This window comes from Penicillium diatomitis (assembly GCF_028827545.1).
Source record: "Penicillium diatomitis strain IBT 30728 chromosome Unknown utg000003l_segment0_segment0, whole genome shotgun sequence".
Classification (NCBI taxonomy): domain Eukaryota; kingdom Fungi; phylum Ascomycota; class Eurotiomycetes; order Eurotiales; family Aspergillaceae; genus Penicillium; species Penicillium diatomitis.
In genome coordinates this window covers 966,995-983,500 of record NW_026623175.1, presented here as the reverse complement: position 1 = coordinate 983,500, position 16,506 = coordinate 966,995, and the positions used below count along the sequence as shown (strand labels likewise).

General features: G+C 51.4%; 7 protein-coding genes across 7 annotated transcripts; 4 read left to right on the top strand and 3 right to left on the bottom strand.

The window, feature by feature from the left end:
- Window positions 1-810: 810 nt before the first annotated feature.
- On the top strand, window positions 811-2,999 carry N7539_002577 (putative MFS multidrug transporter; the record flags this gene model as incomplete). Its single annotated transcript, XM_056932180.1, has 7 exons — window positions 811-832; window positions 903-1,066; window positions 1,164-1,577; window positions 1,661-1,790; window positions 1,864-2,106; window positions 2,172-2,219; window positions 2,422-2,999. The coding sequence occupies 7 exons, from the start codon at window positions 811-813 to the stop codon at window positions 2,997-2,999; spliced, it is 1,599 nt and encodes a 532-aa protein (XP_056792139.1).
- Window positions 3,000-4,062: 1,063 nt separating this feature from the next.
- Window positions 4,063-5,506, top strand: N7539_002576 (uncharacterized protein; the record flags this gene model as incomplete). The annotated part of the gene is made up of 4 exons (XM_056932179.1): window positions 4,063-4,233; window positions 4,336-4,537; window positions 4,665-5,021; window positions 5,115-5,506. 4 exons carry the CDS (start codon window positions 4,063-4,065, stop codon window positions 5,504-5,506), a joined length of 1,122 nt encoding a protein of 373 aa, XP_056792138.1.
- Window positions 5,507-6,150: 644 nt separating this feature from the next.
- Window positions 6,151-6,720, top strand: N7539_002575 (uncharacterized protein; the record flags this gene model as incomplete). The annotated part of the gene is made up of 1 exon (XM_056932178.1): window positions 6,151-6,720. The coding sequence occupies one exon, from the start codon at window positions 6,151-6,153 to the stop codon at window positions 6,718-6,720; it is 570 nt and encodes a 189-aa protein (XP_056792137.1).
- Window positions 6,721-8,289: 1,569 nt separating this feature from the next.
- N7539_002574 (uncharacterized protein) lies at window positions 8,290-9,506 on the bottom strand (the record flags this gene model as incomplete). Its single annotated transcript, XM_056932177.1, has 2 exons — window positions 8,290-8,850; window positions 8,931-9,506. 2 exons carry the CDS (start codon window positions 9,504-9,506, stop codon window positions 8,290-8,292), a joined length of 1,137 nt encoding a protein of 378 aa, XP_056792136.1.
- A 1,892-nt stretch (window positions 9,507-11,398) lies between these two features.
- N7539_002573 (uncharacterized protein) lies at window positions 11,399-11,882 on the bottom strand (the record flags this gene model as incomplete). The annotated part of the gene is made up of 2 exons (XM_056932176.1): window positions 11,399-11,453; window positions 11,545-11,882. The coding sequence occupies 2 exons, from the start codon at window positions 11,880-11,882 to the stop codon at window positions 11,399-11,401; spliced, it is 393 nt and encodes a 130-aa protein (XP_056792135.1).
- Window positions 11,883-13,009: 1,127 nt separating this feature from the next.
- On the bottom strand, window positions 13,010-14,591 carry N7539_002572 (putative nucleoside hydrolase; the record flags this gene model as incomplete). The annotated part of the gene is made up of 6 exons (XM_056932175.1): window positions 13,010-13,639; window positions 13,697-13,996; window positions 14,063-14,097; window positions 14,170-14,339; window positions 14,397-14,500; window positions 14,556-14,591. The coding sequence occupies 6 exons, from the start codon at window positions 14,589-14,591 to the stop codon at window positions 13,010-13,012; spliced, it is 1,275 nt and encodes a 424-aa protein (XP_056792134.1).
- An 844-nt stretch (window positions 14,592-15,435) lies between these two features.
- On the top strand, window positions 15,436-15,921 carry N7539_002571 (uncharacterized protein; the record flags this gene model as incomplete). The annotated part of the gene is made up of 2 exons (XM_056932174.1): window positions 15,436-15,820; window positions 15,881-15,921. The coding sequence occupies 2 exons, from the start codon at window positions 15,436-15,438 to the stop codon at window positions 15,919-15,921; spliced, it is 426 nt and encodes a 141-aa protein (XP_056792133.1).
- Window positions 15,922-16,506: the final 585 nt, after the last annotated feature.

The window sequence follows — 16,506 nt, the reverse complement described above, 5'->3', positions numbered from 1 at the left end:
ATGATGGTGCGAATAGAGGATAGATCTTTGTCAACAGCAATTAAAACTTGCTGCATAATCCTACATGGCTCTACCCTCTTGCGAGCTTGTTATGTCCCATCCGTGCCAGCGTTTCCAGCATTTTAGCAGGTGATCTGAACCACACATGTTCAAATCTTGGGCACGACAGTGGTCATATTGGGCAGCCGAAAGAGGAAATGGATCCGAATCTGCACGAGTCTCATCGTTCTCGCCAAACTCAGCAGGGTTTTGGCAGATTCTCGTTCAGGAAATATGCACACAGTCAGTAGTTGAACGGATGATGAAAGTACTCCGGCGACCCCAAAAGTCTAGACGTCGGCCGCTTCCGTCAGGGCAGCGGGTCCAGACCCGCACCCGGCAACCCCCCGCTGGTTAAGCGCCGGTGCCGACCCGGCCCCGGGTGCCGGCGCTCTCTGCGGCGGACTCTTATTGGTGTGGGGGAGGGCGCGAACATCATACCTGCGAAAGAGACTGTGCGAATGCGCGCATGTTGACATTGTGAGTCAATTGATTCTTGCAAGATGGGGCCCACTTTGTATGGTAGAGTTTTTTGGTGGGATTGAAGACGAAGACGTATATAGAGTGAGGTATTATCCTGCTGTGAAGAGGCTTTTTTTTTCCGGACTAGAATTGCGAGAATAAAACAAGAGCAGAAGAGTCAGGACGTGGAAAGGTGGCTCATGTTCCAGCATTGTGTTTGCATTATTCATCTGTAGATGGTCACCAAAGATTCGTGTTTACATCTCTGACTTCGCCAATCGTTTCATTTTCTTTTCTCCTTTTGGCACAATGTTTGGCCTCCAATTCACTGGTATGTCTGCGCCTTTTCCGAACGAGAAAGCAAGCTTGGATATGGCTATTGACATACCTTGTTGTTCTAGATCGAAAAGTACTTGTCACTGAAAGACACATTGCCTCGCGAGAAAGCAAATCTGTCTCAATCCTTCAAGATGACCCAGACTATACACTTATTGAACTGAACACAAACCAAACGCTGGTGGAATTCTCCAAAGACTCTGCCGCCGATCCTACTAATTGGACACTAGTAAGCTTTATCGAAACCTTTCCAGAACTGTTCTCCGGGATATGAAAATGAAAAAAAAAAAATATCAATCTAAATCGCAATTACTTGTGTCTTGCAGAGAAAAAAGATATACAATGCAGTCGTAGGACTGGTGGTTGTACTCAACAGCGGAATCTCAGCCTCCTTACCCAGCAATGCGATCCCCACGATCATGCAGGAATTTGGACAGTCAGGAAATGGCCAGAAAGTCCTGCCAACTGCGATCTTTCTGATCGGATATTGTGTGGGCCCTCTCGTCTGGAGTCCTTTAAGTGAAACTGTTGGACGCAGATTGATCCTAGTCTGGACATTCAGCATCTTTGTCCTCGGCACCCTGGGCTGTGCCCTGGCTCCAAACTGGATTGCCCTGTTGATCTTTCGTCTCATCTGTGGAACTATGGCTGCGGCTCCCCAGACAGTGTCCGGGGGTGTCTATGCAGACATGTTTTCGAATATCAAAAGCCGTGGACGGGCAATGGCGCTGTATATGTCGGTGAGTAATACCCTAACATGATTCCTTTGGCGCCGCTTGAGAGCGAGTCTTTTACGCTTCGAGAATGCTGACGACAGAGATAGGCATCTAGCTTTGGACCCATCATCGGACCGATTATTTCGGGGTGTACGGTTCGCTATGGTTGGAGATGGACATTCCGCATCGATCTGATCATTTGCGGTGTGACGTGGACTGCCCTTTTGTTTCTCTCAGGTAGGGCAAGCTCGACACGTTGACGACTGATCATTTTCGAAGGGACACACGTACTGAAACTTATATCTATCAGAAACATTCTCACCTGTTCTCCTGAAGAAGCAGGCAAGAAGACTATGCAAAGAGTCCAACTCGAAGCGGTACTTCAGCCCGCAAGAACTGGACTCCACGGTGGGCTTCACTTTCACTCAAACACTGACCCGACCTCTGTCGATGCTATTCTTTGAGCCCATCATTCTCTTCTCGGCAATCTATGTCTCTTTGGCGTGGAGTATGGTGTTTTTCTACTTTCAAGCGTATCCGATCATCTTTAAGGGTATATCACATTCTCCTCCGTCTTTCTGCTCCCCACTGCAACTCACTCAACTGACAATATTCCAGGAACCTATGGCTTTGACGTTGCAATGACTTCTCTCACATATCTGCCCAGTAAGTAATGAGCAATAACCTCTCTCTCTCTCTCTCTCTCTCTCTCTCTCTCTCTCTCTCTCTCTCTCTCTCTCTCTCTCTCTCTCTCTCTCTCTCTCTCTCTCTCTCTCTCTCTCTCTCTCTCTCTCACTCTCTGTCTCTCACTCTCTTTCTCTCACTCTCTTGAAAGTGATCCGTTCTTAAACTAACCATCAAACTCCAGTGGGCATCGGAGCCGCATCCTCCTGCCTCTTCACCCTCTACTACGACACAATCTTCCAAAAGGCGCAGAAGATGCGCAAGCGCTGGGCGTCAGGACCTGAAATCCAACGACTCCCGCTCTCCTGCGCCGCAGGGCCCCTCCTCGCCATCAGCATGTTCTGGCTCGCCTGGTCAGCCAAACAAAACATTCCCTGGATCGCCCCGGTCCTGTCCGGGCTCATCTTCGGACTCAGCTACCAGACAATCTTCATCTCGCTGCTGACCTATGTCACTGATGCTTATAAGATCTACTCCGCCAGTGCGCTAGCCTCATCCGTCATTCTGCGCAGTATTGCGGGTGCTCTCTTCCCCCTTGCTGCCGATCCGCTGTATGCCAAACTGGGGGTTGCCTGGGCGACCTCGTTATTGGGGTTTGTGAGTATTGCCTGCATACCGATTCCATTTGCACTGCTCTATTACGGTCCCTCGATCCGCAGGAAGAGCCCGTTCTGTCAGCGGTTGCTGGAAGAGGATGAGAAGAAGCGGCTCAGTGGTACACAATCGCCGGAAGAGCTCGAGGTCGAAAGAGTGGCGGTGTAAAAATCGGAAGGGATTTTAATTGCATCGGTCGTTTCCCGTGTTATGTGTTGATTCAGCGGCACACACTCATTGTCGCGTTCAAGCCTCTGATCAAAAGTTGCTTACAAGCTATATACTTTATAATCTAATCCTGGACTCGAGAAATAATCAAACAAGATCTATGTATTCTTGAGCAGCTATAGAACAAGAAGTCCGATTCTGTATTGACCGATTCTGTATTGACCGATCGTATAGCACCTTTGCTGATGACGCGAACGCCAAAACACCAGAACCTCACCAGGTTCAACTGGCAGGTTCGCTACTATGGCTGTCAGGTGATCCGGCATCAAGCCAGTCCTGGAGGGAGATCACCTGACCATCATATTCCCATGACGCATTGCATCCTGATGCAGTTCATCCCAGTCCATTATTATATCCCGTTGTGGTCAAGTGATTCAAGAACTGATTTGACCAAGAGTCAGAGGAAAAAGCTCAACCGAGCCACGCCCGTCTCTGGGTCTATCATATACACCAATGGCGCAAACAAATCATGATTGATCCGCCTACCGAAGATGGCTCGACTGGCCATCAAGATGCCCTGAAAATCAATCTGCAATCATCACTTTCATCACGGCCCGATCTTCAATCGGACATGGGGGTAACCCTACATTGTTACAACAGCCACGGCACGGGACCTGCCGGAATGAGATCCACGGGCCCACTTGCTTCGCCAGTGGAACAGGAAGACAGGGAACGAAGAACGGATCTTTCAAATCGATCTCGAAAGCACCCGCCAATGACCTCGTCATGTGAAACGTCAAGCCGTTGGATCGAGTGGATCTGATCTCAGATTTCCAGCTTCAACGCCGGCGGTCTCCAATGTGGCGACTGTGTTGATGATGTGGTTGTGATTGTGACTGGACGAGCAACCACCACTGTTGGAGACAGTGAGGAAAAAAGTCCGGCGTCTCTTCACTCGACGCAATGATGGAAGAGAAAGTCACCCAGATCTTCCAGACTCTCTCCCCTGTCCGCGGACGAGTCGTGTATTCATTCTTCCTCTTCCACATATCTCCAACTCTCCATGGGCCTGCGTGATACTTACCCGGCCTATGGAGGTCGTGGTCCTGAAGATCTTCGACTGGGCCTCGGACTGGGATCGGTGGCCACCATCTTTATGATCCTACGAGTCTATGTACGATTGCGGATCAACACGTTTGGTACAAGAGCCTTGATTCTGTCCTTGATCGCCTGGGTATGTGATTCTTGATTTATAAAAGATTTCGATGCACTTTGCCATGGCTTCAGCTGCAGTACTCTAAGTTAATAGTCCCTTATGCTGATCGGTCTCCAATAGCTGCTTACTGCGATCACGCAGACATTTAGCGTGATCGCTATTCTTCACGGACTAGGGAACCATGTCGAAGCCATCCTCAGTCATGGGGATCTGCGAAAATACCTTCTCTTCACATGGATCACCATATTTTTCTTCAATCTGGCTATTCCAACTGGCAAGGTCGCTGTGGTGGCATTCTTGATCGAGATGAATGCGCAAGGCAGTAAGTCTATCGTGCCAAGAAGACGCGGGGATTGCAAACCTTCCTGGGTTTGACTAGGTTGATTGGACGTTTCCATTGAATCATGTCGATCATGCAATTGCTGACGCTATTCTTTGCTCTGTTCCAGACCCCAGAATTCGCCGCAGTCTTATCGCGGTCGCCATTTTGAACATCATCCTCAACATCCCGCAAATCGTGCTACCTTGGTTCCAGTGCTCTCCACCAGGCGCACTCTGGGATCCTGCACGCCAAGATCAATGTGACCCTCAAGTCAGTGTCCACTACACTTATTTTGCAGGCAGCGTGGCGGCGCTGTCGGACTTTTATCTGGCCATCATTCCCGCCGCCATGTTGGCGCCGCTCCAGATCGATCGCAAGTTGAAATGGGGTCTCAGCTTCCTCATGGGCTGTGGGGTCTTTGCTGGTGTCGCAGCGATTGTGCGCACATGGGCTGCGAGCTTGATATTGGGCGACGATCCTACATGTAAGTTCATTTTGACTTTGTGTAAAACCCTGTGAACTTGACCGCAGGATTCAAGCTCAAGTGCTGACATATTCTCTCCTCGACCCTGTCCAGATGGCGTGGGTATCTTGTTCAAATGGGGTGAAATCGAAGAGTGGGTGGTCCTCATCACCATGTCCATCCCCCCTATCTGGCCACTAATCCGGCCTTTCACCTCTCGCTTCATTCAGTCTCGAGGCCAATCTCGCAGTCCTCCCGATCCTCATGGCTCGAGGGCTTCCTCGGCGGGGCATCCATTCACGAATACGCCTGGCCCAGTCATTACCACCACCATCTCGGTCTCGTCTGGCAAAGCGCCGGGATTCCCGAACTCGCCTCGCGACATACCTTCATCTGCCAACTCTATCTCGAACATGGGGCCGGAAGATTTCGAGACGCCTCACACTGTGCTCGGCAGGGCTGGTAGTCCGGAAGGATGGGTAGAGATGGCTCACTATCGGCCATGAGGAGGAGGGATTTCTTTCTTACCAACTCGTGTGGGACTCTCGGGTGATGATTCCGTTTTCACAGCGGACTTTTCCTATTCGGTCTGTCAGTGGAGCAGATGAAATTAAAGATCACGAAGATTAACCACGAGCGGCTAATGACGTTCAAGCCACCGAGGTAAATATTCATAGTCGCTTAGAGCCTCACGGAACCGGACCCATTTTATCACGCTGGCGAGAAGGCTTAGTTCCAGTTTCGGTAGAAACTACGCCTCAGACGCCTCCTCAGTGCGGTGCTTTCTGCCGACCAATCTAGCAATTCCACTTGAGGCGTGCCATGACTTTCCAAGCCACGGAGGCCCGAGGGCTCCATTCAGCCCTGACAATCCAAGTCGCTGCGAGTCCCAGATGTTTTGGATGCGTCAAAGCATCTGTCAGCCGCCTCAGCCCCCATTCGTATCAGCCAAAGACCAACTTACTTAAGATGTCTTCATTGGGGCCCATCTGTCTCTTCTTTGAGATGAAGTTCGGGTTTCTAATCACTCTCCTTCGGTTGAATCATCCTGCTACTGGTTGTCTGGGTACTCGCAGAAACAGTCTACAGTCTCTACACACCTGCTGCCGCGATCCTCTACATGCCGAACTAGCTTTTCCTTGCAATCATCATGGGCGCTCCCACTCCCCACTGCAACGATGAGGTCCCCGCGTACGAGGAGTTGTACTCCCAGCCGCCATCTAACCCATCAACTGGCGTAGGTGCATCTATAGAGGTTCCGTCTGAACAAACACCCTCATCTATATCCATTCACTCGTCTCTTCCTAACAACCACAATCACCACCACCGACTCACCCCACCCCAATATCCACCCAGCCCCATAATCCACGACTATACTAACGAGCTCCTCTACGCGCAGTACTCCCATATCCCAACCACGGCCGCAGACACGCGCGACCTCACCATCGACATTGAACGCACCGCCCACAAACACCACCCGCACCCGCAACGCAGCACCCTGTCCCCGTCCCCGAACTTTGAACTCGACGAGACCCCCACGCCTGATCCCCAACAGCCCAGCGAAGGCCCGCACTTCCACTGCGCAGAATGTGATCGGCAAATGGACTCGCGTGAGCGGCGCCGGCTCTGTGCCAAAGTGACGAATGCTGTCACGGGCACTCTTATGATCATCAGCTTTTTCGTGATGATTGGTTATATTTTTATGGTGATGCGTCGTTGAAGGTGCTGGAGGGAGAAAGAGGATGGCTCGGGGCCAGGGATAGGAGGGGGAATGGATCGTGGATAGTGATCCTGTTCATTTATATATATAAATGTACTGGAAGCCTTGAAGGTGGTCTGGAACAGGTGATTGTTTCTAGATCCGTGGCTGATAGGAATCAGTATCGAACCGTCGGCCCGTAGAAGTACCCATGTAATAGCTAACAAAGTAGAAAAGAAATCCGGGCTAGATATGATGTGTTCGAATCGTCCCAGTCGAGCAACTAGCAGATCAAACACACCTCGCGGACGCCCGGCAGCCCAGGCTCAACCTCATCCGCGCTGGAAGTAAATCCATACCAAGTAAGAAGGGCCGGTGAGCCAACTTGCTTGCCCAGCCCGGGCCTGTTGAGGTCGAACTTGAAGAGCTCTCTGTCAGGCTGGGGTTCAGATGCCAAGGAGAATTGCAATTCTGCCTGCACATTTTTCCATCCCATTGCTCTGTCCCCGTCTCCTGATCACCGCTTGATATTCAATGATTCAACATTCACAAGTATGGCTGATCGATATACTCTGCTCGACGCCCATGAACAATGTCACGAAAAACAAGCACAAACTACCCTTTGTACTCCCACGCATCATCCGACATCCATATCTCAGCCAGAGTACATACAGAAGGTCGACCCGACCTCTCTGACATCTCGGAGATGATTCGATCCCTCTCGTCCGCTATATGAACCTTCTAATTTGACGCATCCACCTCCATCGTTCCAGACCACGAAGATATCCCGTCAGCATTCCTTCTTCACCTCACATTTCTTTCCCAAAGCGCAACCCTATTAAACCGTGTCTGAACCCCAATCCCACAACTCACCTCCAACCTAACCTGATCTCTCACAAACCCGCTCCCCAAAGAAGTAAAACACATACTCACGTACAAAATACAGCACCACTCCGGCGACGTGGTTCGTCATGCTGGCGGTGTACAATTTAGTGCGATGACGGGAGGTCCATGATGGATGGAGATGGATCTGAGGTTGCTGGGAACCGGCATCTTCGGTGCAAGGTTGAACTGGATGGATCAACACGGAGCAAGCATGTTGAGTGCGGTATGGTACTGTGGGACGTATCTTGCGTCTAGGTGACTCTGCCAATGTCTTGAAGATTTGATCCTTCGCCGGGAAAAAAAATCTTGCGGGTTACTTCGTCGGGTGCGCCCTCCTGCGAGCTGTCTACATGGTAGCCACGAGTCTTCCATCTTGAGAGGTTGAAGCTACGTACTTATCAGTCCAAGTCAACTCGATCCCTTCAGACAAAACCTGATATGATACGGCAACTCATGTTCAATTTGTTTTGAGTAAGCTCGTATTTATAAGATTCCCTTTCAACCTCACCATATTTTCAATAAACCTCGAGGATATCTCGCAAAGTGAACCAGAAGCAGTCGTTGAGCACCCACGACAATAATCATCACAATCGTCTAATTAGAACCGTCCAAACGCCCGCAAAACCAGCATGTCATGAGTAGGAAGACAAAGAGAGAGAGAGAGAGAGAGAGAGAGAGAGAGAACCGCCATTTTCAAAGTGTGATTCACGAGATCAAAAGGTCACGGACGCTCATACCTTTTCGTCTTTGCGAATCAATGCTCATCCGGTCAACACTCCCCCGGTGATCTTCTGCCGCCAGCGTGGTGCTACCAGTGAACTTTTCATTGATGGAGTCTGCGGTCCCGCGACGATCACGAGTGAGCATGAGCAAAGCAGCCGAGGCCTCGTGATCGATCCCTTGGAGATCGTGGACTTTGTCCATGGGCGCATAACTTGGCCCCAGGGCTGGGCTGGGCAAGACAGATGGGACATCTGGAATGGTTTGAATGGATGGCATACGGGTGCGCGGGGAAAAAGATGGCGAGGCGTCGTAGATATGTGAGTGGGGGGCCAAGATTTCAGGGGAAGCGACAGAGGAGGCGGATGAGTAATACGTGGACGAGGGAGGCCGCTGGGGTGCTTTGTGTAAGACATTGCCCGTCCCGGTCTCGGCGATGAATTCAGGTGAGGTGGGTGAGGGAGGCGCGGATGCATGAGGCACATTTCCAGTGGTCTTGAGATCTTGGATGCACTTTTCGAGGTAGTTGACATAGTCGATGCTCGCCTGGAGGGAAACGATTAGAAATTGAAAAGGGATCAAAAAGGGGGGGCATGACCGTCATGATCGAAGTGTTGTTATCTTACCTGTAGGATCGCCAGTTTGTGCATCTCTTGACCACGGCACGCCGGGATCATGTCCTTGAGGGTGCCAAATTCTTCATTCATCTTGGATCGTCGACGGCGTTCAATCAAGCTGTGCGCCGTCTTGCGAGCAATCTTTCGCCCTGCCGCACTGGTGGCACTCGGTTGCTTCTTCTTTGAGCCAGCAACGGTGGCCGTAGCATTGGCGGTAGCAATGGTCGGCTCCGGTACTGACTGGGTGGTGACTTTGGTGCTGTCCTTGGGTTTGGCAGGCGATTTCGATGCCGCCGGGCTCTTGGGTTTCATCTGGATGATCTTGCGAGTGCGAGTGGGAGGAGGAGGGAGATCCAGATCCTCCAGAGGTCGCTTGGTCCCGGCCCCTGTCCGACCGTGTTGCGTGGACCGGCCTCGCGCAGTGAGTTCAGGGGACATGGGAGATGCAGGGACAAAGGTGGGATCCGATCGTGACGACCGTCGGCTCGTCGAATCACCCTTGCTCGGACTCATCGCCGCCGGAGGTAAGGCAAATGCATCAGTCCCGTCTGCAGGCTGGTCCTTGATGATGAACTCGCCAGACATGGCTGGCGTCGGGGGAAAACGAGTTCGAGACATTGCGGAGAGAGCCTTTGGTGCAGACAAAGTCAATGTAGAAGAGTGCAAGTCGGTCACAGCGTCAAATCCTCAATCCGAAAGCTTTGCTGGAGCTCAGACACCTGGTGGCAGAGACGCAATTCCGTGTCAAAGGGGACAAGGCACTTCCCCTCGATAAGAGGTGTCGACATGGTTATAAGGGCTGGGAGGGGGGGGACAACGAGGATCGCAACGCCTGAGCATGAAGACGGCCGTTCCTATAGAAAGCGGATGGTCGCGTGCTGGTGTGCCCACGAGCCACAGATGGGCCCGTTGATTGGCGACGATTCCCCGTGGGCCAACGGAGCCAGAGGATTTGCTGGACAGGCGGGTGGGGACCCTGAGCTTATCCGGAGTCCCAGGGACTTTAACGGTACCTCTTCGAGAGGGGTGTGAGGTGGGTGCGGTGGAAGTATCCCCCGAGTATCCAACGAAGGATCGGCCGTACCCTCCTGAAGGCTCAAGCTTTGCGTCTTTGACCGATCCAGAGAGGTAGCGCAGCACGTGCGTGTTGGACTCGTAGCCACTTGCTCATCTGGGACGTGCACTCCCAAACCGAGACCCTGCGAACGTCGTATGTGACGAGCACTCGACATGGAGACCGGATATACTTGGAGACTCTGGAATTGGGGGGGTGAGAGAGAAGAGGCCTTACGTCTGGAGACGGAGGAGGCACACGAGACACATCACTAACCACCGTGCCCCGTGGAAGTCTCTCCTTGGACGCACGCGGAGATGCTCTACCGAGGATCTTCCCAGCCATGGTCACCCTTTCCAGCTTTCATAATCCTCGGTATTTGATGATCGTCATGCGGTAGAAAGTACTGTACTCATTCAGTTGATCCAGTCTGATGTGTGTAATCTGATACTCTGAGTCTGTGGGATGGCAGAAAGGGTGACAGCCTTGAGCCAAGACGAGAAGGTGCGTCTGTGGATCAATCCTGGACAGCACGTGAACTCTCGGCGCAAACTCCGTCGTGCTCTCAAAGTCCTCTTCGGTCCTCTTTTGGCCCACGTGAGTTCACTCCAAGTCGAGCCGACTCCCCTCCGACGCCTTTCTAAGTTTCTACTATCTACGAATCTAGCAGGAGTGACGCGGCAGTCTCCATCGGACAGGCACTGAAAGTTGGAGATTTGGGTTGAAGCCCCACAGGGTCAACAACCGCAATCGCCATTGATGACGGTGTCATCAGTGATCTCAGCAACTGAATTGATCCCTTACCTTTACTGAACTGATGATTGTTCAACATACATGGGAAGTACGTACAGTAGTGGTGCATCTCGATTACCTGTGCGGATGTTCTCGCTCAAGCCCTGAGCAGTGTATCAAAGCTTCAGTGGAACTCAAACGGGAGAATCAAGCTCATATTTGCTTCTTCCGATGTTTTTTTTTTCACTCTCTCTTTCCTTTTTTTGCCTGGATTCGTCCGTCTGTGCTTTTGTGGCGTTCGAGACGCGTGCAGGTACATCTCGACTTCATATACCATGAGTACTATGAGTACTACTTAGACTACGTAGTCTGTACTACTATAACATTGGTCACGATTAGTAACTCGAAGTACCTCTTCATCTGTCCAGCTGCACAACATGTACAGTGAGTACAGACTACCTACAGACTACAGAGTATGCGTTCTCTCGCCTTAGATAGGTATTCATCAGTTTTCAACTCTGATTGTCGATCCCTTCTTCAGGCAAATTGGTCCAAATTGAATCTCTGTCATCCATCATTGAAGTAGATAGGCATGTCGTTATATTCCTCATCATTTCATCCACGTTATAAAACAAAAGTGTTGCTCGCACTCATATCAAAAACCAGCAATCCATCCATCATCGAATCCCGTCTACTGGAAATCATCCGGATGACAGCGCTCCATGCACCCTGCATACGTATCCCGACTACAAGAGTGCACACACTGATTAGCATCAAATAGCCAAAAAGAATTCAACTTCCACCCCCAAACAATGTCGACAGGCATGTCTGACTCACCAAAACTGATCGTCATTCGGTACCGCAATATTACAAGTCTGCGCCTCGAGCGAGCACAGCTCCAAGCAGTGATTAACATGCTTGACATGGTTCGGAAGCTCCGATTCCGCCGTGACCAGGTTTCCCTGAGTCGCGGGGCTCATTGTCGCTATCTGGCTGGCCAGCGGTATACTGCTGTAGCTGGCGGAGGGTGTAGGGGTGTTCATGCTGGCGGGTGTGTCGATTATCATGCGGGAAGAGAGAGGTTTGACTTGTGAGGGCTTTGATGCGCGTGGCATGGCGAGTGTGAGGCTTGCGAGGCCTAGAATAGATAGTTGGAGGATGAATGTGATATGCATGGTGGAGAGGTTGTGGTGGGAGATTGAGAAGTCTTTGTTTGAGTGATCTGAGTTGTTGGAAAATCTGTGTCACGGTTTTGATTAGACTCGGCTGGAGTTTGGAGAGAAGCGGAGGTTGAATAGCTGATAAGATCGCGAGCAGTATTCTTCGCCTTTATAAAAGGTGGGCGACATCCAACCGACACCATTCCGCATGGCTGGGAGGAATTTCACCACCAAGATGACCAGGCACAATTTGGAGCTTTCGCATTCTACAGCATGATGGCCAAGCCTGCCCTGCAACAGGGTTCAAGTTTCCGAGAGCCCAAATTAAATGACCCTATTGCATCATATCACATCTCAGTGCTCGCGTTCTCTTGTCAGGCTGTCAAAACTTGACCACATGCAAACCTCCACCTACAGTACTTCCAATCTCTCATTGTCTTTACCCGGAACCTAGAACTTTCGTTCTTGAATTCGACCTCTACCGGCATCTCAACGTCTCTTGGACATCGTCTTTGTGAAACTCAATTTCAAAAGCTCTACTGCCACTGTCGGACAGTTGATAAAGTTTTCGGTCCAGATGGCCAGGTAGAGTTGCCACGCCGTGAGCACCGACATTCTTGACCGCATTCCAACTCGTGGTTCGGTCCTCCACCGACTGAGGACATTCGCTGAATACTCGGCGCAGATGCCGAAGAATGTGGCGCGCTGGGCTACTTCGCTTGAAGGTGAAGAGCAAAAACGTCTTCATTTCTCTTCTCTTCTAGCCCCAAAGTCGTGCTTTGGTTGAAATGGGTGATATCATTTGTAATTGATTCTCGTCAGGGCACCTATAAGGGTCCTAAGTAGAGCGATGACGTCCACTATATTTCCTCGTTGCTAACTATAAACTGGAATTAGGGTAATTATGAAGGACTGCATGGGAGGCTGGAATCCGGTCCAGCCCAGTGCCGCGATGAAAAGCGGTTCATTCTGTATCAGCGCCATGGCAAAACTTGCTCTGATGCGGTACGGGTTCTCTTTCCATCTGATATTGTGAACGGGAAAACCTCTATCGATTCAATTCTATTTACTTTGTCCATCCGCCACCAACATCCCACCAAAATGTATGCTATGCTCATCGGTAACAAGAGAGCTGAGTGTCCCTACTTGAACAAATTCTCGATGATGACAGTGCCAAATGACGCCTCGGTGGGAGAAGCGTCCATTCGCAGGATTCGATTACCAACGCGCTTGCTCAACCAATGGCCATGATCACTAGAGCTTTGCTCATCGCTGTCAATGGGATGGCGATTGCGACGGTCAACCACACACATTCCACGAGTCCACTGTCCAGTAGTCTCGATGCGAATGTCCTCGGGGGAGGTGATCGACGGCCCCCATCGTGGGTCATCAGAAGTGAGAGCATAGTAAACACAGACTGGATCATGCATGCTCAGCGAGGCATCGTCCCCGACATGGCCCGGGTGCAGTTTCTCCAGAGTCCGGAACGTGTGTCCCATAAAGGCAGAGACCCATTCCGCAAGCGGGGAACCAGCCTCGACAAGCGGAAGTACAGCGGCACCGAACTCGCCGCGGGAAAGATTGTGTCGCAGGGTAATATCCAAGGGGAATAAGCGCAGAGTCAGTTGGCGGCTGAGACTGGCGGGATATGGCGGAAGCAGCGATGTCTTTGAAGGCGGCAGTGTCGAGTTGGGGTTGGGTGATGTGAGAGCAAAGACTCGCGCCGCGGCAAACGCATCAGCGTAGGCGTTGAATTCGCCCATGGGGGTCACCTGCATCTACATTAGTCCGGCATTCAGGGGGGTTCAAGCCGTCGAGATTCAACTCACATTTCCAGGCACGTTAACAGCACCACCCATGACCACAACCTCCTTCACACGAAGGAAAGTCTCCGGGTCCTCGGCGGCTGCCAACGCCAAGTTGGTTAACGGACCCACGGCGACAAGAGTGATGGTGTCCGGCTCATTCTCGCGCAATGCGCGAAGAATCTCTTTATGCGCGGGAAGCTTTGATGGTATGAACCGACGATCCTCATGGTCTGCCCCAGTCTTAACAGCTTCAATGCCCTCGGGATCCTGCGAGGGGTCGAAAAGATGTTCCCACGCTTGGCTTGGAGTGAGATGCGGGTGCTATACGCGAGTCAGTCACGACATGAAGAATCTCGAGACTACAAAACCAGTTTGAGGACGACATACTGTCGTGTGAATGCCACCGAGTCCGTCCATTCCATCTGCAGGGTAAACGTTAATCAACCGCGATTTGCACTTGTTCGGCGGTGCTACGAGAGAGACCCAAGACATACGGAAGTAGTCGGCTAGCAGCTTTTGATCCTCAAGGGGCTCCTCTGCGCCAACAGCGACGATCGGACGCGATGCATGGAGGACACCAAATCCCTCAGGACGGCCATTCTGGCGACGCCATTGCATTTCTCGCTCGAGAATATGGAACATAGAGACCACATTTCGAAGACAGCTGATTCCACACTTAGATCTCTGATTCTGTACAAAGTTCATACATAGTGATACGTACCTCTTGACCTCGATGTTTCCAAATGTCAACGAGATCAACAGCAACTCCAGCTCCTCTGGTTTGGCGGACAGAGCCAGTAGTAGAGCAAGGATGTCATCGATGCCCTGGGACGGTTAGCATGTACTATTGACCTCGTCTTCATCTTTTCTGTTGACTCACCGGATCAGTGTCGAGAATGATCTTTGTGCGGGCCATTGTGTTCTAGTACGTCTGTATATGCGGAAAGCGAGAGGCAGTTGAAGAGAAGATACAAGATTGTTGTTGCTGAGAAACCTCGCTCGGATGGTTATCAACGGCGCTGCTTCCTTAGGCACCGGCCCCACGTAGTTCGGAGCCACACATACGACCGGTGCGGATCACTGTCATCAACATCTCCGCTCCCTGTGAGCCCACCTCGTGACGCAGCTTGTCGCTTTAACCGTTAGTGTGAACAGTCGCTGTGCTCCATCTGATCTGTACCTGAACAGATCAATGATACTTATTGTCGAGATCGACCCAGGTTATGCGATCGGTCGTGCGCACTCTGCAGGGTCAGCCATCCGTGTCATAGTGGCAGATGCAGGACGTTGCGTGGAAGAATCGATCTCGTAGGTAAAGTAGAATTGGATGACGTTCCAGTCAGATTAAGTAAATGAAGTCTTCAATATTGCGACGGACAATAATACGCTGGCTATCAGGGGGTTTCTATTGTGTAGTGGCCTCGACGAAGTCCATTGTCACCTCATCTAGCCGATTGAGGCTGGTAGTAAGTTCAACATAGTGATGAATATGCTACTCGCGTGCTGCTCTCCGCCCTGGTATACTTACATATTGGTTTGGAAGCTGTGCTGCGTCCGTAGACACTAGACAGTACTATGAAAGTTTCCGATAACTGACTTTACGGCGAGAGTTCGCGCAAAAAGCTAGACTACACTAGAGGTCTTCAAGCATGCACACCGGACCAGCGAGTGCATGGCATAGACCCCTTTCCTAGGAACTTGTGACCTGGCCGCCTTTCCAGTTTTTCCAGTTCCAAACGGTAGGGCTCAATGTCTCCCGGATGGGCAATACGACTGTGCTCATTCTCAAGACTTGTACTCAGGAAATGGAAGGACACCCGAGCTTCGGCGCCGCTTCTCCGCGCGCCTCGTGGCGCAGGCGCCAGGAATTCGGGCTGACTGCAAGGGGCCGGACCATGCAGCCGAATGCCGGATCGACGCAGAAAAAGGTGTTATGCAGTCCAGATTTCGCACCGGTGCTGCTAGTTGCTACGAGATGGTTGAAGCACAACACCATTCAATGCAGCCTGCATATCTGCCAGGAGCGCAGCGGCCCATCCTCGATTCAGACAGGACACCAGAACCCGACCGGCTCTAATGCAGGCGTGGGCCTCGAGCATGCGGGGACAGAAGCAGGCAGGGCCAATCTTTCAGTGACTGGACCCGGTAAGTACTGTAGAATGTAGATGGATTCAATGCCGCTTCCATATGGCTTTGGGTTTGCAGTCCTTTCACCCCTGGCAACTGGTCAAAAGGAGACCGTGTAGGTTTCATGTTTGGGTGGTGCACTGACCAAACTCCCTTTCTCACACGCCATGACCCAACAGCAATGGCGGATGGTGGGGGAGCAGTAGTGGAGGAGACGTGGCCTGTTCACAGCTCCTCAGCGTAGCTCTCCACAAAGCCCACATGAGTCCACAGCCGCGTCTGAACCTGAAGCCTCGCGCGAGTCGCCAGGAGCACCATCTTGGTCACTTGCAAGCCTCATGCACATTGGACGTATGAATGTATCATGACTGACTGAGCCCTCGCATGTCGAGTCTTGCAAACAATACAGGGTGGCCACCAATTGGTGCGACCGACGGCGAGTCAAGAGTTGGTGGAGGGATGAAGGAGTCGCCAATCGTCTCCAAACAACGAAGGGGGCACCAGAGAGTCTGGGCGGGTAATTTACTTGACATATGAAATACACAACGTATTGTACAACGCTGAGCCCGCGCCCTGCATGCCGATTGCCGAGTACAGTTACTAGTTAGATCACGTTCAGTACTTGATCTCACAAGCTTTCAGTGAAAAAAAGTAACTTGCAGAATGGCTGTAGAATGATCATGTAATTTCTGCCAATCTCACAG